Source organism: Mollisia scopiformis (genome assembly GCF_001500285.1).
Source record: "Mollisia scopiformis unplaced genomic scaffold LY89scaffold_14, whole genome shotgun sequence".
Classification (NCBI taxonomy): Eukaryota; Fungi; Ascomycota; class Leotiomycetes; order Helotiales; family Mollisiaceae; genus Mollisia; species Mollisia scopiformis.
In genome coordinates, this window is record NW_017263594.1 from 986641 (window position 1) to 1013011 (window position 26371).

Sequence of the window (26371 nt, forward strand, 5' to 3'; positions counted from 1 at the left end):
AACATTGGAGAATAATTGGGTAGTTGATTGTTCAGAGAACATAAGTAGTAGATGAATGGATAATACTGCCGAGGTAATGTGAAATATCACAATGTAAGATAAAGTTATCTTGACATGTATGTAGTCGAGATCGCTATTGTCCACAATTCCTTTTAATTGGTTGATAACTGGTTGATAACATCAAATACTCTTCTTCGAGAAATCAATCCCTATGCAATCAAACTGGTGAACAAATTTTTATACTGTGTGCCTGTCCTTGGGGACCATAGAATACGGAATTGCCAGTCTGGTGTGCGGAGGCAATGCGACAGCAAATCATTATCAGCGTACTCCGGCTTGCTCAAAGCCTGTTACACACTTCTACGATAATAGTCCTGTAGGGCTTACTCTATCTGCCCGTAGAATCGACGACCGGTAGGTTGTAGTGCTCTCTCGTTAGTAATGTGGAGGAGGGTGACGATGTATGGCTGTCAAGGCTGAAGGGTTCTTCCTTATCCCACGCGCCCCATCGATTCACAACTACACTACCTCGACTGCCAACTGTTCAATTGAGCTTTGTAGCAGTTACTCCAACAGGTTTCCCGGTGCATATTCCCCATTTGTACCTCATGCTGCTCGGAATCGGCACTCCAGCCGTTGTGTCAAGCAGGTATTCAACCTTCAATCGAGAACCCGTTCGAACTCCATCTCGAAGAGCCAGTCCAGTAGACCACGTAAATCGCCATCAAATACTCCGCAGATGCCAGTCTCCACCCAATATTACATTCCGCTACGGTAGACCAAGCTGGACTGTTGTATAATATTCGAATCGCGCCGCGATCCTAATAGTTCGGGCTGTCCTTTTGTTGTCAAATGCTCACATCTGGTGTCGAGTCTCGGAGAATTACGTCAATGGAGCATTCGTGGACTGCATCGAGGTAAACATGTTCGTCCATACGTGGCGGAGCCTGCGTAGGTTGCGAGCGTGGTTGTTGTGCATGTGTGTGTGTATTGTTGGAGGAGGAAACATCGCGAAGAACGCGAAAGTTCCAAGGTGGGATTTGTTTGGAAGCTCAGTCACGTGGAACCAACAACTTTTATTAATTTTGCTATTTGTCTTCTTTGCTTATCTCATAGGAGATGGAGATTGGCTACATAGGTGACGGATAAAGTAGCGTTCAATTCTTTCGTTTCTCATTTTGTAGAACCGTGGGTCCGTCTCACACCTTCAAATCCTTCTCCAACAACTGTCGGCAAATCGGATGATAGAAGTCCTTATCCTTCTCAAAAGTCTCCAGAGCCAACTCCCGATTCACCTTGTTCAGCTGCTTATACAACGGCCTCACGAACTTCATTCGTCCAACCTTACCGAGAAGATCTGCTGTTGGTTGATAGACCGTCTCGTCCTTGGCTGCTAGGCCGACCCCGAAATACCTCGAGCTGATTTCTACGTTTTTGGATGTGGCGAATGAGTAGGTCTTACCCATTGCTTGAGATTGGGTGGCAGCGAGAGGAGTCTTCCAACTTTGGATCTTCTCAAGAAAGACGACGACTTGATTCGAGGTCCAGCCTTTGATATCTGATGCGCTTGGCGAGTAGTCCTGAATGACTATCAGTGACTTGCGACCAGGTTTTTGCAGCCTCGTTGACATACCTTAGTTTCCCATTTGTCAGCCAGAGCATAGCAGACATCTGCCATGCTTGTGTCGAACTTTGGTTTCGGAGGTAAGCCGGGCTTATAAAACCAAGAGTTCCAGTCTACTTCCTCAAGAGCTTTGGAGGCTTCTTTGTCTGATGAAAAGAAGTCTAGGAAGGTGGCCTTGAAGTCATACGAGTCAAGAGATTTGCGAGACCATTTCTTGAAGTAGTGAGGGATGAACTTGTCGAATGCTGGCTTGCCAACCACCTTCTCGAGATAGTACAGAAGATGGAATCCCTGCAACATATCAGTAAGACGATCTATCAGGTACGGATATTCTGTCGAACCTTTTCGTATGGGATGCTGCTGAAAGAATCATCAGGGTCTTTGCCTTTGAGATCCAGGACCAGCTTAGTGAATTCATGATCATGGCCATATGAATTGACGGAATCCTCTACGTCAAGTCAGAACCGATAGCTCGTACCAAGAGAAATACTAATTACCAAGAGCCTTCCATCCAATGATGGCGGAAAAATCTCGATGTGGTTCACCGTGAAGCTCAGCTTGGATCCGGCGTTCCAGATATGTTGTCCACCCCTCATTTACCCACCTGCAACAGTCAGTCTGGCTGCGTTGGAGCTCGGACGAGGAACGGAACTTACATATGCTCCCAGCTTGCATTTGTCACAAGATTGCCACTCCAACTGTGGCTCAATTCATGAGCAATCACATCTATATTTTGCCTGTCACCACTGATAATCGTGGGCGTTGCAAAAGTGAATATCGGATTCTCCATTCCCCCATATGGAAAAGACGGTGGGAGAATCAAGACGTTGTATTGCGTCCATTGGTACGGGAAAACCAGCTTCTCAGCAATGTCAAGGAATTTCTCCATGTCTTCCTCGAGTTCCCACTTCGCAGCCAACAACTCTTCAGGTCCGGTAGAAACAAGGGATCGAGAACCAATGGACGCAGTAGCAATATCTCCCGAAGCGAGAGCAAATAGGTACGACGGGATCGGGATCTCTTGGTGGAAAGAGTACAGCAAGCTTCCGGATGCCCCATCTTTCCCATGCTCATACTTGGTTGCACCTGTGGATAATCCACTTGCAATGACAGGGAGAGGAGATCTGATGCGGAAATCGTACGTGCTCTTGACGTCCGGAGTATCTTGACATGGGAAGATAGACCTATTGTGATTCGCCTGACTTTGAGAGAACATGTAAGGGAACTTCTTGTTGGAGGTCTGCGCTGGAGGTAGCCATTGCAGAGAAGTACATTTCTCGGTGGTGGACAATGCAATCTTGACATCGACAGTCGAACACTTTGCTGCTCCTCCTGGCAACTTTACGGACAAGGGAGATCCATAGGGTTCGAGGCGGTCTTTGACAACCCAATCCTTGGTCTTGCTGCCATTGACACTGATCTCGGTGATATCGAGGTAGCTGGTATCGAGGATGATCTCTTCTGACTCCTTCTCGGTGATGGACTCTAGCTGAAGGGTGACTGAGCCAGTCAACCTTTGTTTCTTGAAGTCGATGGCGAATTCGGCAACGGTATGCTTTGTCCTCCAGTTGTTGTAGTTGCTGAGAGTGCAAGGATCACGTGGCATGTTGATGGTTGTAGCCATGGTGCGGACAAGGGATTTTCCAGTGAATTGTGCTGGTCTGAGTACCGTCCGAGCAAACAGGAGGATTTGGTTCATACAAAGAATGCTCTGGGCAAATCAGAGCTTCGTATTGAAGGATTGATCGTGTCTTAGAGATTTCGTGGAGGCTTGATTGTAGTTTCCTATTCAGGCTAGATCATCGGAGCTCGGAGCTCGGGTCACGTGTATCTACCCTCCTTTTCATCCCCGTCTCGAGTTGGACCATCTCATCCGATACTGACTTCTACTGTTTTACATTCGCCATCGACAAAGCAGCGATTTCTTGCCTTATTGCCCGATCATACAAGACTTTACCGTGGTCGCAGGTGGAGTGTCCTCCGATTCACATGTCAAAGGTTACACATCTAAACTCAATCGCCTTGCTATTAGCTACCTAGTGATGTACTCGAGCCTCATTTTGAACTACCTTGGTTATAAATGCCGATGTTTCGTCAACTGAGTGCAGACGGCAAACGAATCGAAAATTCATGTGCAACGACTTCGTAGATAACACGAGAGAAGCCTTCTCTTTCCCATCAGATATCACGAGGCACTTGAGCACTGTCGACAACTTGGAAGCTGGAGGATACAAATCGAACAAGAACCCGATGTGAAGTCCAGCCTACTAATAATAAGTCCGTCCCGCAATAGAAAACGACGACGAAGGCTATACAAGGCACTTCGGCGACCCCCAGACAACCAGGAGTCAAGATTTCGAAGCCCATTAAAAGTTCAACACCTTGCAAGATTCGCGTCATGCAACTTGCTGACCGTCAGCGAAGAATAAATGGAGTTAAGAAAGCTCCCTACCCCTACCCTGCAAAAAGACCCCTAATCCACAAGCGGCCGCCCAACCGCTGACGGCGGACAATAACTTTGGTGAATTCAATCGTCACTATATATCAACCTCTCACCAGCACCTCATGTTTCCTCCCCCCAACATCTTCCCCCTCTGCAAAGCACCAGATTGATACCCAACTTGATCCCACCATGCATCTAATCCTCACCGGCGCAACCGGCCTCGTCGGCTCCGCCGTCCTGCACACCATGCTCACCACGCCCTCCGTCTCCAAGATCTCGATCCTGTCCCGCCGCCCCGTTACCCAGGCCGAGGGCCACGAGAAAGCGCAGGTCATTATCCAGAAAGACTTCTCTGTTTACGAGAAGGGCGTCCTGGAGGAGTTGAAGGACGCGCATGGCGTTGTGTGGGCGTTGGGCATATCGTCTACGCAGGTTGATAAGACGTTCGTTTGATTTATTTTTTCCCCTGCTTTACCTTTTTATTTTCTTTTTCGGATGTTGGGAATTGGAATTGGAATTGCAACTGATCGTTTGGGTATTTTAGGGAGTATGAGAGGATTACCCACGAATACCCCCTTGCGTTCGCGAAAGCTATCGCTGCAACTACATCCCCCAATCCCGTTACCTTCATCTACGTCTCGGGCGAGGGTGCGACCACCACGCCCGGCATGATGACGCCCCACTGGGCCGGCATCAAAGGACGCACTGAATCCGAGTTGCTCGCCCTATCCAAGACCTCCAACCTCCGAGCCATTAGTTTGAGACCCGGAGGCGTGGATCCGAAAGAGCATACGGAGATCCATGAATATATCCCGAAGCAGAAGGGCATGATGAAACTCGTGGAAGCGACACTGTTGCCGCCGTTGAGGGTCCTGATGCCGAGGATGATGAGCCCGACGAGGGAGTTGGGGAAGGTGTTGACGGAACTAGCGTTGGGGGAGGGGAAGGCGTTTCCGGAGAAAGATGAGGGTGTTAGTGGGGAGGGGAGGACGCTGAATAATGTTGCTCAGAGGCGGTTAGCCGGGTTTTAATCATGTGTAAGTGATTGAGAAGGGAGTTTGGGCGATAGATGGAAATACCAATACATTTTTACTTTGCTCGGCACGTTTTGCTCAAGTGAAAGATGAGGGTTGATTTGAGTTCTGGTTTCATTCTGTTCTGACCATTTTCCTTCCTCCCATCCATCTAGACCCTACAAAAGAATGAAGTTTTGAATATGAGCGCCAGCTGCGCAAGAATGTATATAACCGTACAAGAGAATGGCAGAAGTATCTGCATGAACAAACAACAGTTTTCGCCCAAGACGTTTCGTGGTTTCGTCTGGCTGCCAAAGATGTAACTCCTGAAAATGTTGGTATCAACAAACAACAATAGCGAATGAAAGACAACAACAATAACAACAGCAACTGCAAGCGCAATGCATCATAAACGGCATCTCTTCTTCTTCATCGTCCGGATCTTCGTAAGAAAAAACAACAAGCGTTGAACAAAAGCGTCAAGCCATAACATCATCATAATCCACATCCACATCCCCCTCTCCATTCAAATATCAGGCGTCCGCATTCTCCCATTGGAGCGCTGATGATGGAGCGCCATCCCCTCAAACGTAACAGCATTGAGCGTCAACCCCGCCGCAATCGTATCCTCCCTCTTTTGCTCCACCTGTTCCCGTTCCCTCTCCCTTGCATCACTCTTCTCCTGCTCCCCCATGCGATTGATCTCCTCATCCAGATCCGCCATCAACGCATAAACATCACTATCGGCATAAATCCGAATACTCTCCACATCCCTCCCGCCCCTCCGCGCCGTCGCCTCCGGACTCGCAACCCTTACCTCCTCGACAACCCTCTGCAGCCGCTCCGGCGAACTCGCCTTCGTCGGGCTCCGCGGCGGCGTATTAGGGTCCTGTGCCCCCGTCGACACCATATTCATCACATGCCGCTTAACCAATTCCCGCTCCGCATCGACGTTAAACTCCGGCACCACAGCCGGCTCCATAATCAGCGCCGCCGCCACGTGCTCCAGCAGCTTCTGCCTAACCCTCGTGCGTCGATTCTCCGCGACTTCCAGCTTGCTCACCCAATCATCAATACTGCTATCCAGCTCACTCAGCGCCTCTTCTTGCTTCAGCATACTCTCGTGACTAAACCTCGCCACGCGCGGAGACCGCAGGTACGTGCAGATGCGATCATGCAGATTTCGGCGTCCGGAACGCAGCGAGCGGTGCGTTTTGCGGAGGTACTCGCAGCGCTCGTCCAGGGCGCGGAGTTCGCGGGAGAGCGCTTCGACGTCCTTGGCGGCGAGGACTTCGAAGCGGGAGGCTTGGCCGATGGCTTGTTTGCGGAGGGTCAGGATCTCGGGGGCCGGGAGGTGCGTGGTTGCGTCTGTGGCGCGGATGCCGGAGGGGAGGTGCTCGAAGGCTTTTTGTTCTTCGGATTTCTCTTTTTCTACCCTCTCGGTTGTGTTTGTGATGATGGGGGAGGAGGTAGGAGAGCGTTTCGAGAGGGAGCGTTTGATGGGGGAGCCGTCAATGGGGGTTTGGGAGCGCTTTTTGGGACGCCCGCGGTCCATGATCGAGGCGCTGGATTCGGATTCGTGGCGGCGGTGGCCGGGGTTGTGAAGCGGGAATGAACGTTGATGGGTGAGGGTGCGGGGGGCGTCGGATTGGCCTCTCAGATGGCCCATGGGACTCGATGTTGGAGCTGAGGTTGAGGGTTTGGGCGAGGAGCGGCCTTCGGCGGGGAAGGAGGGCATGGGAAGGGCGGAGTTGGGGGTGGTGGATGTGGAGGTTGGAGCGGTTGAGGCTGATAATAGGCTAGTTGAAGAGGAGGACATGGGTGTATAAGGGGAGGCACGTGGATGGGGGGAGCTTTCTTTCATTCTCGCCGACTTAGGAGGGACGTCTGGGGGAGTAGATTCGCTCACGGATCGCAGGCGGGTATGTGAGTTTTGCCGCGCGAGACGATGTGTCGAGGAAGGGATCACCAGGGGAGCGAGTGACTTTGGAGAGAGAGGCTGTTTGGGTGATGTGGATCGGCTTTGTGTGAGGTGAGGTAGAGGCGGGAGGACGTCTCCTGGAAGACTCGCTTGGACCCCTGTTTTACTATCCAGCGATATAGCCAACTCAGCGTTTTCATCCAATAGCGGGCCGGATATGCAGGAGAGCATGCTTTCTCCAAAGACGTGCTGCCGCCAGCTATTCCCGGGTGCACTGATGGATCGTTCGTGCAGAGGAGGACGGCCGGGTATTGTAGCTGGGAAAAGATCTAATCAGTTTTGATGTTACAGAAGCTGGGGAAGGATACTCACGAGAATCCATGGCTATCTCCTGAACCGTCGTCATTGGTCCTAGATCTGAGATACTGGCCTTTCTCCGTCGAACAATAGGTTGGTCCTTGGACTTTAGTCGAAGAGCACTGCTGATTAACGATCGGTCCTTCTCGTTTGTCCCATTCTCCCCCACTGCCGTTGACTGTGCGGGCTCTGTCTCTGCATTCTTGTGTCCCCCTGCTATCGATAACTTGTCCTTGGTTGGGAACAGTTGGTATTTGCGTGGTTCCGTTGGTTGATGCATCCTCCAGACATACTTCTCCTTCTCGCCCGTGTGGGAAGCTTCTGTTGCCTATATACTTTTTAGCAAATGGACCGTCAAAGCCTGGGGGATACGTACTGAATCATGAGGGGAATGTGGCGATAGCTCCCTGGCCATATAATTGTTCATACCAAAAGCCAGACTGGCTGGTGCGTCCGCCATTAAGTTGGCAATGTGAGCCATTAGGTCGTTTCGTCAAGGATACCTGCTCGATCTGACGACTCGAATAGAATGATATAAGACGAACAACCCTTTCGAGATCTGACGCGACTGCTCCACAGACGAGGGAAGGGAAGGGAATGGGATATAGAGTCAGATATAATAACTGAACTCAAACTCCTCTCCACTGGCTCAATCATAGGAGATGCAGGCTGGCGGAAGATATACTTATGGAGGCGTGCCAGACACTTGGACCGAACCCTGGTGAGCGCGGAGGCGATCAGGAATCTTAATAGACCTACCCCGGCGCACATAAGAAAGGATACACCGGGGATGACTAGTCCCCTCGAATTGAAGCTCCAACGATGGTGCCGGACCGGGACCCCATGGCAGAGCGACGTGAACGCTGTGGCGTCTGAGACACCGCACTTGACCCTTTGCAACGCCACTGCAGCTGGCCAGGGCCCCAGGCGGATTTGGATTTTTGGCAGTCAGTCAGTCAGCAAGGCCAGTGAGGACGTTCCTCCTGGATGCAGGTGCTGGGTGGGGTGGCCTGGATCGAAAATGAAACCGCTTGAGCCCATGACAGGAAGCTTGCTCCGAGATCAGCCAGGGTCCGGGTGAACCGTGCTTCTGCGTGCTTCTGGGTTGGGTGACCAGGGCAGTCGGACTTCCTCCTGCATGCGACTTGTATGGATGTGTATGCAGCACTCGAGCACTTTCTTCACTTTTGTTCAGTTCAGTGACCAACTGGCCCATGGGAAGGGAAGAGAGCTCGGTTAAATCCAACGTCGTGCTCTTGGGTGCTTTTTGCTTTTTCTCTCTTGCTTGCGTGCGGGAGCGTCTGCACTTGCAAATCCCGTCGGTTTGGAGTTCTGTTATTGGATAGGGGAGAGGAGGAGGAGGAGGAGGAGGAGTTTTGGAGGGTACTGTAAGTCGAATGTTGGCACGGACGTTGAAATTGGGTTGTAGCCAGACCAGAGCCCGTCTAGCAGGACTAAAGATAGGCGGGGGCACACGCTATGCCAGGTTCCAACTGGAGGTCTGGACGCCGCCTCGGCTACAGACTCCCAAGTTTCCTCGACTGTACAGTACTACTGTAAATGCATCTCCAAATCGACGATGCATTTCTTTTGCACAACACTTGGTTGACTTGGGATGAGAAACAGGCAGATCATGCCACTGCCACGAGCAGCACCAGACCAAATACCGAAAGGAGTACGAGAGCGAGCATATTATTACAGTATCTCCCCGAAGATGCCGAAACGTGGTGAACGAACATCAAGTGCCGGTGGATTCAAGATTGGGCGTGTGCGGGGGGCCATTCCATTCATTCTGATGAAGCTCCCCATTCTTGCCTCACCTGGCTGTGTATGGTGCTCTGGTGCTCTGCTTCCTTTTGCCTCATCGCACGATTGAACGATGCCTGACTCTGATGATGACATCTGAACCTTGCTTTTTTCAATCTGGACGACTCCCACGCGTTCTCCTGACTCGAAATTAGGTTTAAGGTGTGACGGAAACTATAATTATTCAAGCATTCCAAGCAATCCTCTTGCCATCGTGGCGGCCATCAAGAAGCAAAAAAGTAAGCTTTTTGGCTAAAGCAAGTCATCTACTCTGAACTCTGAGGTCTGAACATCCTACGGGATGCCATGCCATGTGCAAACATGAGAAGTTTCGAGTCCGTCATTCTTTCATATCACCCCGCTAAAGTCAAACATGGTGTCAATCTACACTGGACGCACGTTGAACTGAACCACACGCAACACCGCCCGCGGGTTGACGTTGTGTAGCGGCACAAATGATTTTGCCTTGCTATTCTGGTCTTCGCACGTACTCCTGTACTCCTTTGCTACCGGTCACATTCGCATCCTGAGGTAACTTGGTACGAATGCTCGTCGTATCTCTCGCCACGCTTTTGCATCCTTCGCGACCGAATGCGATCCTTAAGAACAATGTCGTCGTCCTCTCTTTGCCTTGCGTTCGTACTCCCCCTCCCACGCTTCCATACTTCTTTGCTACCGACCCTGAGAAACGAAATCTCGTCGAAACATATCATTACCGGAGAGATTCTCTGTTCATGCTGTGGATGGCGGGCCATCGCCCTGCTCAAGGGCGGGGTACTAGCCATTCTGAGGATGAAAGCCGTGGCTGTCTGTGCAAGGTGACCGACCTGCCCCGACCATTCTCAAACAGTGATGGTCTCAACCCGCTTGGGTTCCTCGGGTTGCACCGCACATCTCAGACTTCCACGAGAACTTTTCAGACCAGCTATGATTCTGTGCTGCAGTGCCTACAGGACTCGTACTAGACAGGCACTACGGAGGAAGTAGCCCTGACCCTGGCGCCCTGAGAGCTCCCTAGGGCTCGTATCGATGCCCTCCCATCCCGTTCCACAGGATCCATCACAGCTTCAACAGTAAGTACAAGCCTTTCTCACTCGACCGGCTGTTCCGCCAACAAGCCTCCTTGTCGTTCATCCGGCTCCTTTCCTGAAGATCCTGCTTCTGCTTCTAGGGTACCATGCGGTTCGGACCCAGAGCTCTCGCACCGCAACGTGCAGCTCGGTAACCTTAGAGGCAGTAGAAACGATGGCCAAACAAATCGGCCGTATCGACTACTATCAAGTGGGCAAGTGTCGAGGCCATCACTCAAGACGACAGCGGCAGAGCAGGCACGAAATAGAGCCAGATGCAAGAAATTCGCTGTGACAGCAGGCTAAAGATTTTAGAGAGGGGAGAAACTTTCACCCACCGCAACGCAAGTCAAGGCAAGCAAAGCAATCTGAATCGCCCATCGCCCGCAGCCCGCTGATAACGCCGATATTGATCCAGAGGAAGGGCCACCCGCTATGATAGATGCCAAGCCTTTTGCTACTCATGGTCATGGTCTCTTTCTTAATCATCAGGGTATCACCGACCTTTCGGTTTCACGGGGATGGGGCAAAGTAAGCTTGTTTGTCGAGTTTAAAAGCTCCTCTTAACGACAAGCATCAACCCGACAGCCGTGATAGCACTGATAAGCAATGATGCTCATGGATGGGCTCATCGACGCCCTTCTCTCAAAGCTTCAGCAATGGGTACAAGCATAAACCCTCAAATGCCCGATCATCTGTTCTGCTTCAGAGGGAGGGGCAGGAGGGGCAACCTCAAGATCTCGAGTCAAGATGTTAATCTCTTCCTGCACGCAAAGATGGTCGTGCTTTTCATGATTCAATCCAATCCAATTCATCAAAGCACTTCCTTCTCCAGCGAGCGGAGTTGCAAAGAAAATCTGCGCGAGTCCACGGGGTCGTCCTCGAACTTATATTGATTGCTGCAGCGCACATGTCCGGCGGAGAATTATGCATAAATTCTACGACGAAAGGTCCTGATTGAGCGGGATATGATTTTGTGCATGACATGAAATGACAAAAAGCTACTGCTGCGATGCTGCAATCTTTTTTCGAAGGTGGTTGAGCGTGCATCTCTCATCAAAGTTCATGCGTCAAAGTGGCGGTACTCCACATTTTCAACGCATTGATCTCGTCGCCAGAACTTGCCTGTGTCTTCATATGCAGCGATCGATCTCCAATCTTTTCAACCTGCACGACGACCTTTTCTCTATTATCCTCCCTTTTATCCAGGTTGACCGCTAGAGAGCGATGCAACGCCATCTGATCAAAGAGGTCGGTGATGAGAGTTGTGATATACGGATTAGGAACCTGTGTAGCGGCTCAGCACCCTCTTCTGGCCACCGCTCGACTTCTTTAAGATTACTTTCGTGAGCCACAACTGTATTCTTATTACTGATAGAATTCCTGTGCCACAAAAGATCGTTGCGGCCGCAGTCGCCATGACCTTTCTTTCTTTCTCTCTTTCACGGGTTCGTTCCTATTTCCAACCGATACCTAAAGTTACCAACCACCGGAACTTGATCCGCAACCCTGAGCCCACGAGGTATTTTTTTTCTCTAGCAGCTCCAAGATCTCCGGTCTGGACCTGTGTGTGTGTTTCTTCATTCCTCGCCCACCCGCCATTCAGGTCGGTAGGAAACCTGCAACCCAAATTCCGGAGCAACATAAATCCCCGTAGCTCGTCCACCACGATCATTCATGCGGTACCGTACTACCACCACCTCCTCCCTCCTCCACGGAACAATAGGAAAATAAGAAACAAACAACCTCGTAGATCACCGTTCGTTCGTCTCCGCTGAAGCAGCTAGCTAGCTAGCTAGCCATCACAATCCCCTTCCCTCTACAGTACATCTATCTACCTTGAATCTTTATCTTGATTAAAAATCCTGCACGCCGGAGCACAACCGCCCCGCCTGCCTGCCCGTTGACGATTCCTGCACCATCTTGCAGCAAGCACCGTCACTCCCTCCCTCACTCCTCGCTTACAAGCAAGAATACCCGTCCGTCGTCCGTCCCCACTGTGACAAAAATCCCCTGTGCCCTGCCCTGTCCTGCCCCGAAAGACCAAAAAGAACCCCCACCAGATCCATAATAGCTTTAAGCAACCCTGGTTCTCGATCCCGACCGATATCGCGACTCAGATATAGGGCTAGGATACCCGCAAGCGAGGTCTGAGATTGATCGTCTACAGTAAGTAGAGTAGTGGAAAAAGCTTAGGCGGGGCGGGGATGAGGACCGGGGGGTTCGAAACGAAGCAGAGGGATTGAATTGAAACGGGTTTGGTGGGTGATTTGATGGTGATGGGGATTGCTTCACATTTTTGGATCTGCCGGCATGAGAGAGGGAGAGGGATTATTTATGGATTGGAGATTAGGGGAGTCCCTTTGTCTCTTCTTGCCTTGGAATTGTGACTGACTGACTGGCTGACTGACTTGGAAGGAAGCAATTGTGATTGCTAAATTTCAGCTCTTTCATGCTGAATGGAAGCAAGTTGAAGGAAGGAGAGTGACTCCCTTCCTTCCTGATTGAGGGGGAGATGAATCTCAGTAGGTCTGTGGTGGCTTGAAGCCGTGCGGGTTGACTTGACTCTAGGCTTCGAGAGCTACGAAATTATCGTCAATGCTTCATTTCCAGCTGCTGTTCATCCCTTCCCACAAACGTGACTGGTTTTCTACCACTGGTGGGTCTTCGTCGGAGATGATTGTTTTATCATCACAGCTAGAAGGATCCTCTACAGTACAGACCCAAGGTTCGTCTCTTCTCTCTCCTCGATTTCAAGAAGCGAGGATTCGGGGCGGTCCAGCCAGAAGTCGAAGGATGTTTCCTTCCTCCATCCACCACCAAGAGAAAATCCCAAGTTTCAAAAGAAGGTTTTCCGTCACTATCACCCACCGTGTCTCACAATAATCAAACAAACCCGCTGTTCCTGTCACAAACCTACCTATATTTATCCAAGCCTTCCCCGGACGAAGCCGGAGTCCGGGTACGATCCCAGACCATTCTTCCCTATATTAAAAAGACCCTCGAGAAATCTATCGTTCATTATTATTGCTATTATTATTATTATCGCGCCGCGGAGTTTCGAAGCCTGGTTGAGGAACGTACGGCCGAGGAACGATCCTCTTCGTTTTGCTCTGTGCGAAGATTGCAAAAGAGGGGAAACAAGTGTCTGAGAGTTCACCATCCATCGTGATGAGCGCGTCCCTGAGCACACACCGCAGCGGGAACGAACGGGCGGGTGAATCTCGCAGGCCGTAGATGCCAAGCATTTCAGCTCAAGCTTCTTTTAGATGAAAAAAAGGGTCCCTGCAGCTGGTGTTTGTGTGTGTGTGTGTGTGTGTGCTCGAACTTTAAAAATACGACTACTACTACTACTCATGACGGACGGGATCGTTTATGGAGAGGATGGATGATCATCGGTTTTCTCCTTACTGGTGCGTTGCCGCAGCTGTCAAATCATTACTTGGCTTTTCTGCTGAAATGTGTGTGCTCAGGTGCAAAAAGGAGAGGTTGAACTTGATCCACTCTGCAAGATCTCGACTGAGACCTCTCTCTCCTCGCGCTACCAGCCGCTGTCAAGTGTCGAGTGTCGGCGGTTTCACGTTTTTCCAGAACCTCGTCTCCTTCTTCTTTGGGGGCTTTTCTCCTTTCGTGTTCCGTCCGTTGGAGATTTTTTCAGTCGGAAATTCCAGCTAGGTGGAACACGATGTTAAGCGATTGGGGAGAGTAAATATATTTGGTGCGATGTTTGAGCTGCTGTTTTTTTTTTTCTGAGGTGCGCCAGCGGGAGATAGACAGGGTCTTGGCACACGTCTCGCTGAGCCACGTGGAGCACGTGTATCAGGTGTGGGGGCGGTCTTGAGAGTGTGGGGTGGTGATAGTTCCAAGTTGGTGCTTCGCCGAGGACTTCAAGACATGGTTTGTGAGAAAACCGTGGGCCAGATGTCCCAGGACTTTTTTCTGTGCGACATTCTCGATACCCGGATGATTTGAAGTGAACTGAGACATGTCTGTCTGAGAGCTTCATGATCCAGTCCCTTGGTGAGAAAAAGTTTCAATGTTGTTCTGCGGAAAGTCCCACAGAAACCTTATCATAGTGATTCAGTTCACTATTCTTCTGTTGGAACCAGTGTTAATCAATGATACATTTGACCAGTGAGCCTAGTCAGTTTCATACTTCCCATGCTCAAACTACAATATTGGATAAGAAAAGATCCAAGTGGATTATAGTGGACTGACGAGAACAAAGATAAGTAAACATAACGATGATCACTTTGATAGCAGATCTGGAGTTGAACAGGTCGCAGAAGAGATTGTCAATTGCACCTGAACTGCGTGGGCAGAAAGAAGTCCGAGACATCCTCCTGATGATCCCTCACTGTATGTCAGATATCTTGTCAAAATCAAGACACCCTACATGTACCTATCTATGTGGAAGAAGTCGAGCTCAGCGAGTCCAAGCTTTTCTTCTACTTTGCGAAACTCGCTGGCGTGACGCAAAGCATTCTGTTCCCGACCTTCAACTTCAAGGCATCGAAATAAAGTTGTGACTTCCAACAGATCCAGTATCAAAGCGTTGAGTCTCTTTATTACTCTGTTTTTGACTTCAAGCAGTTCTCGGCTCAGCCTCATCGCCAGCGCATGCAGCCTCCGTGCTCCTCACGGTAGCAAAACACCATGATGCCGCCTACCGACCGAGCATGCAGCGTTTCACAAGTTGTACAATGTACCTTTGTAGCTCTGCAACCATTTGTTTCGCTTGTATATCGCACCTCATCTACATCTGCAGCCAGCTGCAGACAACGTCATAATCGACTGATACGATGCCTTATGAAATATTTCCTTCTATTTCCTTGTTTTATGTTATTCTTCTCTTACTCTTTCTCGCAAACCTCATCTACGCTTCACCTATGGCGACGCTAATGGAGCCCAGGGCTTTGATGGCAAGCATCTGCCAAATGCTTAGCAATTGCAGCACCGACTTACAGAGCCTCGAGAGTGAATTTGGACCATTGCCATCCTTGTTCGTCAATCCCGGCGGGCGGAGGAAGACCGGTCAAGTTCACGAAGCGAAATGCCTCAGGGACGCTCTGGACCGTGAAGTTGAGAGAATGAAATGGCTACAATTTGACCTCCTAGAACCAGGCGGTAATAAGCTGCATCTGGTTCCCGATGGTGAGGACCCTCCCAAGTTTTGATATTTATGTTCTCCCCTCAGTGGTCTAACAGAATTACCAAGATCAACGAAACCTCGCCATCGATGGGCTCTACAACGCTCTAAATTATCTCAAATCACGTATCTGCGTGGTCATTCAGGATTACAAGAAGAGAGCTGATTCTCAACTCGGGGCGAAGGCATTTAGACACGCTGATATGGCAGCACTTTACCGAAACATGAACCACTTTTTGCACAGTGCCATGGCCCAAGCTGGGCGGGCGGCCAAGATTTTGCGACACAGCCCTGCGTGTACTTGGTCGAAACACCAATGCCATGAAGTATCACACAACCTTGGGGTGGATAGTCTTAAACTGATTCCTCCTGATGCACATCCACCACATGTAGAGTACTAGTTCTGGTTGTTCGACTTGGGAATTATTGATTGCCATGTGTAGTTGGATGGATTGGGAGCTGTGGAAGCGATGCCGGGAGAACTGCAAGCAGGGATGGAGCCAAATCCAAGAATACGAAAGCAAAGTTGTTGTCTCAGAAGTCCATTTCCCTTGCGAAGATTGCTCATGGAAATTCAAGGACATCCTCACATCATCCTTACAACATGAACTGTTCTGTGTAGTATGGTCACACAATTGTGGGTAGCCTCCAACTGGCCTACGCGATCTTGGAGCGGGTGACTTGGCCTGCAAGCTATTGTTACACTGCTTATATGAATGAGCAGAAGTGAGCTTGGAGCTCTGGTCGGTGAGGCCGATTTCCTCGCGGTGCAGATACCTCCTCTCGACTACTGGTCGCCGGATAGCCACCTCGCATTCTGTCCTCTGAATGTCGGATCATCGAACACGGCATGAAATCTGCCCACTCAGTACCACTAGCTTTATCAAGTAACTTAATTTCTCTCTGCAATAGTGGTTGCACAATATCCCCCTCGACATTCGAGGCTAAGCCTTGCACCAGACTCCTCGTGGATCCCATATGTAGCGCGATTTCCACATCATTTTCGGTGTAGTCTAGTTTTGCTTGTCGTCTGCTTTACACCATCTGCCATGACCGCGTCTGAATTGCATGAGAAAGAAGGGTATCACTTCGTTGAAACCCAGCCAGTACTCGATCGCATTGCAACTTTTGCTAAGCAACATGACGTGAGCGAGCCTCGATTCGGGTACTATCCTATCCTCCAACAGATGAATTTGTTGAATATCGAGACACGACTGGTCAAACTGTGGGCCAAATACAAAGCAACAGAATTGGGCGCAGATGACTTGACCGACCTTCAGACCACATTCAAAGAATATTGTAAGCTAGCTCTCCAGTATTAAGTCGTGCAAAGCGGTGGTTGACGTTAAAGCCAGGCCAGGCAATAAGAGATTTTGACTTTATCCTTCGCCACAGAGAACCCAATGAAGCCATCCAAACTGAGGAAAAGCAGGACAGGGTTGCAAAATTCAGGAACCATCTTCGAGAGCAAGGCTTCCCAAACACATACAGAGCTTTCGTCAAACCCGTCTCCTTAAACTCCGACCTTCTTCTGGCCTTTATCAGCAATCGTCTGCCTAAAAAGCTCGCCTGGTCCCGCTCAGAGAGGAGACGGCGCTCAGAGGAGTACAATCACGACGGCAAGCCGTTGGAGTACTCGACCGAGACACGCTTCCTTGCAAGCGTCATCATCTTGGATCATCGTACCTATCGTCCTCATGACAATTCCAAAGACTATAAGCAGAGCGTGGGATCTTTCGACCATGTCAATTGCTATTGTTTCCTTTGGGGGATTCGCGGCGGTGGTTGTGGGACTACAGTCAAGCACTAAGGACGTCGTTACCATTACGGCTGCTTATGCTGCTGTGTTGGCTATATTTTACGGGAACATTGTCCACTAAAAGCAACGATACGGATAGTCCGTAGACGGCACGTTAGGATTAGCAGGAACGAAAAGAAGCTGAGGATGACTGTCTGGCGTATTCTTTCCTTGTTTTGAACGAGGGGTTCATTGTCTCAGATGTCGCAGGTCTGACAGATATACTCAATATACTGGCTCGATGTGGAACATAGTTTGAAGTTGGAGCATTAATGAATCGATGACTACTTTGATGTGGTCGGAACAGTGCGCTAAGCAGCCCTATTTTGTTTGCATCTTTACCCTGGCTCTGAAAAGCTCGCCACGTTAATCTATTGACAAGTTGACAAGGTGAGTCTTGGTTAGAAAAGAAAGTAAGTCAAGCTTCTTGGTGATGTGGCAATCCACTGCGGCGTCTCATACTCCTGCCTGAAGGCGTGCTAAGAGTTGAAGTAAAATATGGTCTTCTTTTACTTCGTTATTAACAATTTGTACAGCAAATCTCTCGATCCCGTCTACTGCGAGACGATTATATATCATGATCCGTTGGCAGCTGATCTTGTTTCAACCACCTCAACCTGTCTAGTGCCGCAATCAAAACAGTCACATCAGTATCCAATTTCACCCACCACCGCCTATTAACAATTTTGAACACCACAAAAAGAAGAAGGAATATAACATGCTGTTTCTATATTAGCCGAGTGGGCAAAGCAACAATGATTCGAGTTGGACTTACAGCAGCGTATGCAACAGCCACTTTGGTTAGATCAGGCGAAGTATGCCACCACGTCGCGCTCGCGAAACCAAAAACGAGAAGGCACCCTATCAAGCCTAACCATGCGATATATGGTTGGGCGAAAGCGAGGAAAGTGTAGGACTTATAGTCTGGAGATTTCCTTCTCCAGCTCTCGTATTGTGGCTCGGCTTTCAAACCAGCGTCACAAATACTCTGCCTGGTATTCGTCAGTGGGAGCTTAGACTAAAGACAAATCAAGGGGGAGGCTTACCATCGGTCATATCGGATAAATGACAAGCATAGTGCAGCCCACACGACAAGGCAAGATACACTTGCAGAAACAGACATGATCTCGATCAACTAGAATATGTTAGCCTTCGACTACGCTCCCACAATAGGCAATTCTTACATCCTGAATAGCATATCCAGCTTTGAGTTGCAAAAATGGCAACCAAAAGAACGAAATAGCAGAGAACAATAGCGCTGCAGCAGGGACACCAGTCTGTCGAACAACAAGACTCAACTTGTTCAACCTTTTCCCCACCCAATTCGTGTCAGGAATCTCTCGAGCCAGACCATAAAGTGTCCTCGAAGACACATACAACGACGTATTGGATGCCGATAGAGCACTGAAGATGAGGCATCCATTGAGGAATCCGGCCAGGGCGTGATGACCAGCCTCCCAAGCCGCGTTCACGACCAGACTCGTGGAACTTGGTGGCGAAAGAGCAGTTCCATTACTGTTCTTGCCTCCTCCGTATATCGTTGGGAGATGATCATCCCTCCATTGCACTGTCAAAGTCTCGCCAATCGTGCACAAGAAATAGAGGAGGAACACAGCATAAGCGATAACCCTCGACGGCCATTTGAGCGAAGTGGAATAGCGGGCCTCGAAAGCTGTAACGGCGACAATTTCGATTCCGAGGAAGCTGTATGCTACGAGCGGGATGGCATAACATACTGCTTGGCTATGGTTTGCTGCAAACTTTGCATCGTTCTTGAAGCCGTCGTTGATTGGACCGCTGGCGCCTGCATCGTGTTGCTGTGCTGCGAAGACGTATAACAGTATCGATACTCCCAGGACGAGGACGACTTTCAGGGCTCCGCCAACTGTCTCGACGATGCCGTACCAGAAAACTCCGAAGAAATTCAGTACGACGATGAACACTGGGGCGAGAACGTAAAATGCTAGTGTCTAACGTCAAAGTCAGTCAAGTGCTTCAGTTCTCGAAGTTTTGAGGGCTAGATCTGGACTTCCTAAGAAGATGGTTGAATGAGTAAAAGGTGCAACATACCTGCCACGTCTGGGTAAGTCCCCAATAAGTCGAAAGTTGTGCCGCAGCCAAGTTCTGAACTGCGAAGACCGATGCAAAGGCATACCAATACGCAATACCAACGACCCAACCAAGATCCTCATCTACGAAAGTTTTGACATATTCGACGATGGCGTTCGGAGCCGGAAATTGCTGGGAAAGCTCGCTGATGCCTTCGCTGACGAAGATCGCGATGATTCCAATCACGACGACGGAAAGAATTAATCCTGCAGGACCAGCGACTTCGAGCGCTTCTACAACGGGTGAGCTATGCTGATCTACTTGCAATGTTTGAACAACGAACCTCCATTATTGTTGAAAATTCCACCGCCAATAATAGCACTAATAACGATGAACTGCAGATCGCGGGGTTAGAAGCAGTGTCCACATTCCAATATTTTTGCTCCGGGGTCTTACAAAGATCTGAAAAGACCGAAGTGTCTGTCTGTACGAAAAAGAAAGTCAGTAAAGCCCTACACACAGGTCACTTGAGGAGCCTTACTTCAACTTGGGCTGTTCCTCCATTATTCAGAAGGGAAGGAATCCTTGGTTCCGGGAACTTGGTAGGATGGCAGATTTACGATGCATGCGATACTTAAAGCCTACGATGCGATCCAGGGGCGGGCCGTGGGCGAGCATGCAGGTCTCGAGGGGTGGGTTGCGCCACCACCATGCCCTTGTGAAACCCCTGGGAATGAGTGTGGCAGCGCTTCTGACTATTGAGAGGGCCACCCACGAAATCTCACCATGCAGTGCCACGCAGTGGGTGACTGGTTCGGTCTGTTGAGCCGCAGCGTCACCACCGGTTCGTGTTCATGATATATAGCAAACCGATGATGTCTGTAATTGTCTGCCTCGTTGAAAGACTCGGTTCATGTCAACATGGCTACAGTAGAATTCGAAAATGTACTAGACCCGCAGTACAGTCGCTACATCAATCTAAGGGAAGAGCTCGAGGCATATCTCACCGAGAAATACGGAGAAGGAATAGACTTCAAAGTTTTTGTACGTCAGCCTTTCCTGATCATTTCATTTTCTTTAGCCTCTCTAACAACAAATTAGCATGAAAGCGACAGATGGTCTTTCGTTACCCCACAGAAATTGACGAAGAAAGAAGTCAAGTAAGGATACTACTGTTCCAGTACCCATAGAGTATGATCTGACCACAGTCCCCAGAACTTTGACCAGCGATATCATGACCAAGAGAGAAAAGAAGGAGAAAGAGAAACAAAATGAGGCTTCGAGCTGAAAGTCTCGGTGACTGAAAACGGACAACTTAGCGAGAACAATACAATATCCATTCCCTCCAACCAATAAAAGTCCTACCGTATGACATGGCCTATTCTCAAAGAAGTTGTATGCATGCAAACTTGTCTCAAACAGTCCCAAAACTTCGCCACATATCCACCATGAGGCTCTGTTCTGTTGCACACCTGACGCTTTCCAGGCTGTGCCGACTCAGCCCCCACTCGAGGCCACCTCACAAGGCAGCTCGGTGAGCTATTCAGAGAGATTTAGGGCATCGGGACCTGCTCGCAAATACGTCGTGTCGCATATATCGAACGAGTGCAGAATCGAAAAGGACAATTTGTCACCCTTTTTGCGCTAAATCGTATGGCTGCTATTGTTGAAGCATGGGAGGAATATCCTGCGAATTGGTCACGGGATGAGTTGAATGCGACGGAGTCGTCAAGAAGACTGGAGGATCCGGAGGGGATTTATTTTCTTGAGGAAGATGATGAGGATGTCAATGTGAGGATAACAGATATTAATGAGGGTATGTCTTGGTTGATCGATGGAGTACACAAATTCGTCAGCTGACAATCTTGTAGAAAGTGCCTTCTCGGAAGTTTATGATGATGCAAACAAGTTGAGGGCTGCTGTGGACCAGAAACCTCAGGGTAAGAGTAGGATACGGATAATGTACGTCGTCTTGGTATTAGGGATCGAGACCTTTCTGACGTGAAAACAAGATCGATATACTCGGAACGAACCATCGAGCCACTTCAAATAACTTCAATCTTGACGCGCAAAATACTGCACAAATATAAGGTCCATCCCGACTTCCTTCGTGTCCTCTTCAGTTTTGGAGAAGAACCCCACATCGCCGAGGCGAGCAGTAACAACCTAGCCATTCACTCTCCACGGGCTGGAGAAACGTGTACGTGGTAAAGACAACGTTTTACAGATTCTTCGAGCTGATTAATAGTAGACATTACATATCAAGTAAACTACGTAGAAGAAAATCTCAGGAAAGGAAAAGATCCATGGTCCTTTCGACACACAGGTGTCTATCATCACCATACCCCAGATTTCGACTTATTCATCCTGCTTCATCCTATCAACAACAGTGTTCTCGAAGACCGACTGTTGAAGATGCTTGAGGTGGATCAATCTGTCAAGCCAAAGGTGTCTCAGATACCGGCTTTCTGTAAAGATCCGTATCGTCTTCATCTTTTGGTCATGTCATCGTTTTTTGACAACTGGAGATGGTATTTCAGGAATCTTGGAGAAACATTCGCTGCAGAAGTATGTGTCTCCAACTCGCATCTACAACCCCATAAAACACAACTAACGATCACAGAACAATTCAGCTATGGTGATCAAGCCCGAAACAGCGAGGGCGCAAGAGAGCTTCGCTCGTGTGAAGAGTCTGAGAAACATGAATGACTTCGCCCTCTTCGCGAAAGCGTGTTGCTCCAGCGATCTCGACCTGGTGGAGAAATTGAAAGGCTGTGACCTTACGCCTCTGAAAGACGCCAGCAGTCTCGAGTCACAGAAGACGATTCTTCGAGGCCACGTTGAGAGCTCCACTGTCTTGGAGGGGAGGATCAGGAATGCAATTGATTTGGTGAGTTGATTCGACAAACATTTTTGATGATTGCTAATTGCAGCAGGTTGGCTACACGTTGACTTTGCATAATCAACTCGAGACTGCAAAGGTTGACAACGAGCTTCGAGACATGACAAAGGAGCTCCGAGACGTGACGGAGCAGTTGAGAAATCTTCAGCAGGACACAGTCGACGACAGTACGACAGTGAAGATCATTACGTATGTCTCAGCTATCTATCTCCCAGGAAGTTTCGTCGCCGTAAGTTCATTCACCTCCTATAATGTATATGGAGACAGCTGACATCCAAAGTCCGTGTACGGTACGAACTTCTTCGTTTTCGACCAAAATGCATACCAGATAACGATTGCGCATGATTTCTGGATATTCATTGCAACCTGGCTACCCTTGACGTTCATCACTGGCGCATTGTATATTGCAGTGTTGTGGTTTGATGCTCGGCGGAAGGGGAAGCAGTTTCTGTGGCCTTGGAGTCTGAAGCCGCCTCGTCCGTTACCTGGAAAGATCCAGTAGATATCGTGGGATGGAGTGTATGAATAAGAGCCTGTCTGGTGGGACTTCTTGAGAGTCTCAATGTAGATCGTGTAATATTATCTGTTCTCAGAATTCCTCTGTACCAATTCACCTGATCGGTCTCGCTGCCGGTTGAACGACCTTGACAAACTCGACGGTAGCGTTCTTATTGCAGATTATAATTACGATATTTTCGCCGTCTTTGACTGCCAACATCCGCGATGCTGAGTCTGTGCTTGACTTCAGATTTCCACAGATCTCAACACCAGGAGTTTCTAAGACATGCGTACTGGAGTAGCTGATCTTATACTCCCTGAGCCGTCTGTGCATTTTCCCTTTCTCCACAGTAATCAAGGAATGATCATTGAATATGCATGCTGCTTGTAGGTTTGAAAGTTTGACTTCATTGCGGGGGAACGGATTCTTGTTTTCTCTGAGAGTGGAGCGGATTTGTGCTGGGAAAAGTGTTTTATCCGGCTTCTCGATTATGCAGCCTTGGTAAGAATTGTAGGGAATGACTGTCGTGAGATCTGGTTTTCCGATTTTGACCTTGGGATCATCAGCCGAGTGACACTGGATGGAATGCAGGGAAATGACTCACTGTCTCGTATGGGCTTTCGGACTCAGTTGCTCGTTGGAACACACTATCTTGACAACGCCAACAATAGAGTTTGTCTGTCTGCCCGTATGCCCATGCAAATAGAAGATCTCCAGTATCGTTGAAAGCAGCATGGGTGAAGTTTTGATCGCCTGACGCATACAGTGAGATTGTTTCTTTAGAACTGCTACTTTTAGTTAGTAGACGTCTCACGATGTATTTCAAGGAGCATACCCCATCGTGACAATTACTATCTTTTTTCTGCACACCAATGCCGCTACTCCCTGCTCAGAGACAGCCACTTTCTCAAGCATTCCTGTTTCGCTCGTAGGAAGTGACCTCGAGTCTTCAAGCCTGAGGTCGCAAAAATAGACCTACATGTAGGTCAGCGTTACAGAATCATAAACCACGATATCATAATGCTGTGAAGGACTTACCAGTTTGCCAGAATCGTAGCCCCATGCAGCAAGAAAGTTACCAGCAAAAGCAATACCAGTCCAGCCGTTCGATGCCGGAAGATCAACTTTGCAATCCAAAATTCCTGATAGATTCTTCGTCATTAAAGTGTAGATAAATATTGATGACTTTGAGAGACACGCAAGTCGAGCTCCATAAATTGATCTTGTTAGTGCCATCGAAGTAATCTTGAAGGTCGAACCAGCTGGTGGTGGCAAAGAAATGTAGGGAAATGGTTGAATCATGGGAGGTGGATTTCGGTCTATCTTGATACCATGAGCATGTGCAGGCCTAGCGTACGACGTGAAGAGCGAGGATCTTTGGCCTGAGTTAGGCTCTGGCTGATCAGATCCTTGTTGAATCGGATGAGGCTCCGGTCGAACAGGTTCATGGTCTTGGTTTTGGTCTGGGAACGGTACCCGAGGAGATTCAGTCGTCGACAGTGTGCCAGGAATTCTCGCAAGATCTGAAGTAGGGTCCGATATTACAGCTTCTGCAGTTGGCATGGTGCTGTCAATACTGGGAATTTCAGTATCTGAATCCATTTCAGCGACTGTTTCCATCAGCTCAACTCCATGGTCTTCTTCGTGGCCTTCTGGGTGAATGCGCTCCTGTTCGAATGTCGTCGAACGAAACATGATAGGTGTCAGGTTGTTTGTTGCACTATCTCTCGGTTTCGAGACTGGAGGGTTGGAATATCTTCGTGGAGCTGGACTTTGGTGTGAATATGGAGATTGGGTTGAAGATCTGACTGGTTTGCGCGGGATCGTCTTGGGTTTCAGCTCCTCTTGCAAACTGAGCACCCGACATGCGACTTGACCGCCTTCTAAAGAGTGCTTGATGTGATCCTTGACATGCTGCATAAGCATCAATAATTGTTCTGCGCTCGGCCGAAGCGTGGTGTCCACGATGAGGATCTTTTTGATTGTGCCGACATAGCAATCCAACCATCTCTGTGGACTTGCAGCCTTCTTGCTCAAATCATCCAGCCAAGAGATGACTGTTGGTCTGACTTCGTAACTTTTGGTAAGCCCGAGGGACTCGCTCGTTGCTGTTGCGTAGAAGTAGTCGTCTTTAGAGTTCTTTTTCCGTGCCATGGAAAATTCCTTCACCAGGGCTGCTCTGCCTTGAGAAAATGCCAAGATCTCGCTGAGAATGCAACCGAAAGACCACACATCACTTTTGCGACCAATTCCGCGTTGATCTGGTGTCAAATGGGAGGACTGGTTGAAACCTATTTCAGCAAGCTTGACTTCCGGTGCTTGATAAGTCCCCTCTTGCCGTTTAGGCCGCGTGTTCATGGTCACCTGTGAGATATAATCTCCAATTGAACCATAATCAGGATCATGTTGTTCAGTGTCTTCTTTGAATACCGAGATGCCAAAGTCTGAGATCATCCATTTTCCAACAACTGATTTGTCATCTGGTTGGATTAGAATATTTGCAGGCTTCAAATCCATGTGGGCACAGAAAACAGTGTCAGACGTTTTCTCGATCCTGATCTGGTTGTGAAGCCATTTGAGCGCATCAGCAAGTACTAGACATTCAGCAAATAGGGGAAGAATCATATCCCGCCCGTTCAAACGTTTGAAACGGTTATCGAAATCGTATTTTGGAGTTTTCTCGCCAGGTGCGTAACCGCCATGGAGAAACACTTCAAGGTCACCATAAGCTGCATATGGTAGCAAGATATAGCGACTCAAACCATGTTCGATGGTGGTAAGATGCAACATAATTCTGACATGTTTCGTCAAGCTTTCCTTCAAGATTTGAAGATTGTCTTTCTCTTTGTCAAAATCATCTTTGAGTTTGATCTTCTTGCAAGCGACCACATAAACCTATGACGCGGTTAGGACGATCCTTCGATCCTTGATCAGACGTACCTCTTCAGAGACGAAAATGGTATCTTGGCCTGCTTTCTTGTGGTAATAATATTTCGGCGAAATAGCCACTTTGTCGACTTTACCGAATCCGCCAGATCCAACCCCCTTCTCAATACGCTCGAATGGAAGTTTTTCGTTCGGGTCTATTTCCTGTGTAGTTTGACGGTTTTCGATATTGATTTTGACAGGGCAGAAATGGAAGTGGTTTTCATGGAATCGTCCTTTCAAAGCAGGTTCAGAGTCCAGAAAATAAAGCTTGTCTTTGTCGAAACATGGCATTTGCTTGTCCGTGAAACGAGCTTCACAGCTAGCAATAGGCTCGAAGAATCTCGACCTGAACTGAGTGAGACATTTGGAGGCTCCGATCCACACCAGAGTTGACAGAATAATAATCATATTCTTCTGAATAAAGTCGACCTGAGCATCAGACGGGTTGCTGGGTCCAATGAGAGCTTTGATTCTCTTTCTCTTCCAGATAATTTTTAAGTCATCGTGACAGGCATAGGCTTTCGCTGGCTTGTCGGGGCGCTTCATCTTCATGACCGAATCGAGCTCCTCTAGAATTTCTTGTATGAGTTCTTGGGTCGGTCTTTCACGCTCCGGAGAAGGCTCCTTTCGTATCTTCGCGGGCGGACGAGAAGACGACATCGACATGGTCATTGCTCGTGAAAGGGACATGGTGTGTGGACCGCCGCCGGCGCGATATGCGCGACAGCCTGATACTGCGAGAACGATGCTTTTTGCTACTGAAGCAAGAGGTGAGGTACAAGGTTACAAACACAAGATAGTTTATATAC

The 26371-nt window shown here is 48.9% G+C and overlaps 9 protein-coding genes across 9 annotated transcripts; 5 read left to right on the forward strand and 4 right to left on the reverse strand.

The window, feature by feature from the left end:
• Window positions 1–1084: 1084 nt before the first annotated feature.
• LY89DRAFT_685835 (putative leukotriene A-4 hydrolase like protein) lies at window positions 1085–3629 on the reverse strand. The gene is made up of 5 exons (XM_018215154.1): window positions 2281–3629; window positions 2122–2228; window positions 1966–2072; window positions 1634–1915; window positions 1085–1580 (listed from the first exon to the last, which is right to left on the reverse strand). Exons 1-5 carry the CDS (start codon window positions 3246–3248, stop codon window positions 1200–1202), a joined length of 1845 nt encoding a protein of 614 aa, XP_018070307.1. The 5' UTR covers window positions 3249–3629; the 3' UTR covers window positions 1085–1199.
• Window positions 3630–4256: 627 nt separating this feature from the next.
• On the forward strand, window positions 4257–5098 carry LY89DRAFT_587662 (uncharacterized protein; the record flags this gene model as incomplete). The annotated part of the gene is made up of 2 exons (XM_018209440.1): window positions 4257–4510; window positions 4612–5098. 2 exons carry the CDS (start codon window positions 4257–4259, stop codon window positions 5096–5098), a joined length of 741 nt encoding a protein of 246 aa, XP_018070308.1.
• Window positions 5099–5191: 93 nt separating this feature from the next.
• Window positions 5192–7321, reverse strand: LY89DRAFT_685840 (uncharacterized protein). The gene has a single exon (XM_018215155.1). It carries the CDS (start codon window positions 6900–6902, stop codon window positions 5610–5612), a length of 1293 nt encoding a protein of 430 aa, XP_018070309.1. The 5' UTR covers window positions 6903–7321; the 3' UTR covers window positions 5192–5609.
• Window positions 7322–15081: 7760 nt separating this feature from the next.
• Window positions 15082–15976, forward strand: LY89DRAFT_783196 (uncharacterized protein). Its single transcript, XM_018222655.1, has 2 exons — window positions 15082–15391; window positions 15456–15976. Exons 1-2 carry the CDS (start codon window positions 15127–15129, stop codon window positions 15785–15787), a joined length of 597 nt encoding a protein of 198 aa, XP_018070310.1. The 5' UTR covers window positions 15082–15126; the 3' UTR covers window positions 15788–15976.
• Window positions 15977–16435: 459 nt separating this feature from the next.
• Window positions 16436–17196, forward strand: LY89DRAFT_735098 (uncharacterized protein; the record flags this gene model as incomplete). Its single annotated transcript, XM_018219975.1, has 2 exons — window positions 16436–16685; window positions 16742–17196. 2 exons carry the CDS (start codon window positions 16436–16438, stop codon window positions 17194–17196), a joined length of 705 nt encoding a protein of 234 aa, XP_018070311.1.
• A 556-nt stretch (window positions 17197–17752) lies between these two features.
• LY89DRAFT_697946 (uncharacterized protein) lies at window positions 17753–19376 on the reverse strand (the record flags this gene model as incomplete). The annotated part of the gene is made up of 5 exons (XM_018216940.1): window positions 17753–17905; window positions 17960–18176; window positions 18231–18319; window positions 18369–19006; window positions 19340–19376. 5 exons carry the CDS (start codon window positions 19374–19376, stop codon window positions 17753–17755), a joined length of 1134 nt encoding a protein of 377 aa, XP_018070312.1.
• A 778-nt stretch (window positions 19377–20154) lies between these two features.
• Window positions 20155–20521, forward strand: LY89DRAFT_735100 (uncharacterized protein; the record flags this gene model as incomplete). The annotated part of the gene is made up of 3 exons (XM_018219976.1): window positions 20155–20277; window positions 20335–20393; window positions 20449–20521. 3 exons carry the CDS (start codon window positions 20155–20157, stop codon window positions 20519–20521), a joined length of 255 nt encoding a protein of 84 aa, XP_018070313.1.
• Window positions 20522–21067: 546 nt separating this feature from the next.
• Window positions 21068–22637, forward strand: LY89DRAFT_587507 (uncharacterized protein; the record flags this gene model as incomplete). The annotated part of the gene is made up of 6 exons (XM_018209436.1): window positions 21068–21195; window positions 21246–21433; window positions 21482–21801; window positions 21857–22123; window positions 22170–22364; window positions 22416–22637. 6 exons carry the CDS (start codon window positions 21068–21070, stop codon window positions 22635–22637), a joined length of 1320 nt encoding a protein of 439 aa, XP_018070314.1.
• A 108-nt stretch (window positions 22638–22745) lies between these two features.
• On the reverse strand, window positions 22746–26252 carry LY89DRAFT_735102 (kinase-like protein; the record flags this gene model as incomplete). The annotated part of the gene is made up of 5 exons (XM_018219977.1): window positions 22746–23186; window positions 23239–23422; window positions 23470–23609; window positions 23673–25529; window positions 25575–26252. The coding sequence occupies 5 exons, from the start codon at window positions 26250–26252 to the stop codon at window positions 22746–22748; spliced, it is 3300 nt and encodes a 1099-aa protein (XP_018070315.1).
• Between the last annotated feature and the right edge of the window lie 119 nt (window positions 26253–26371).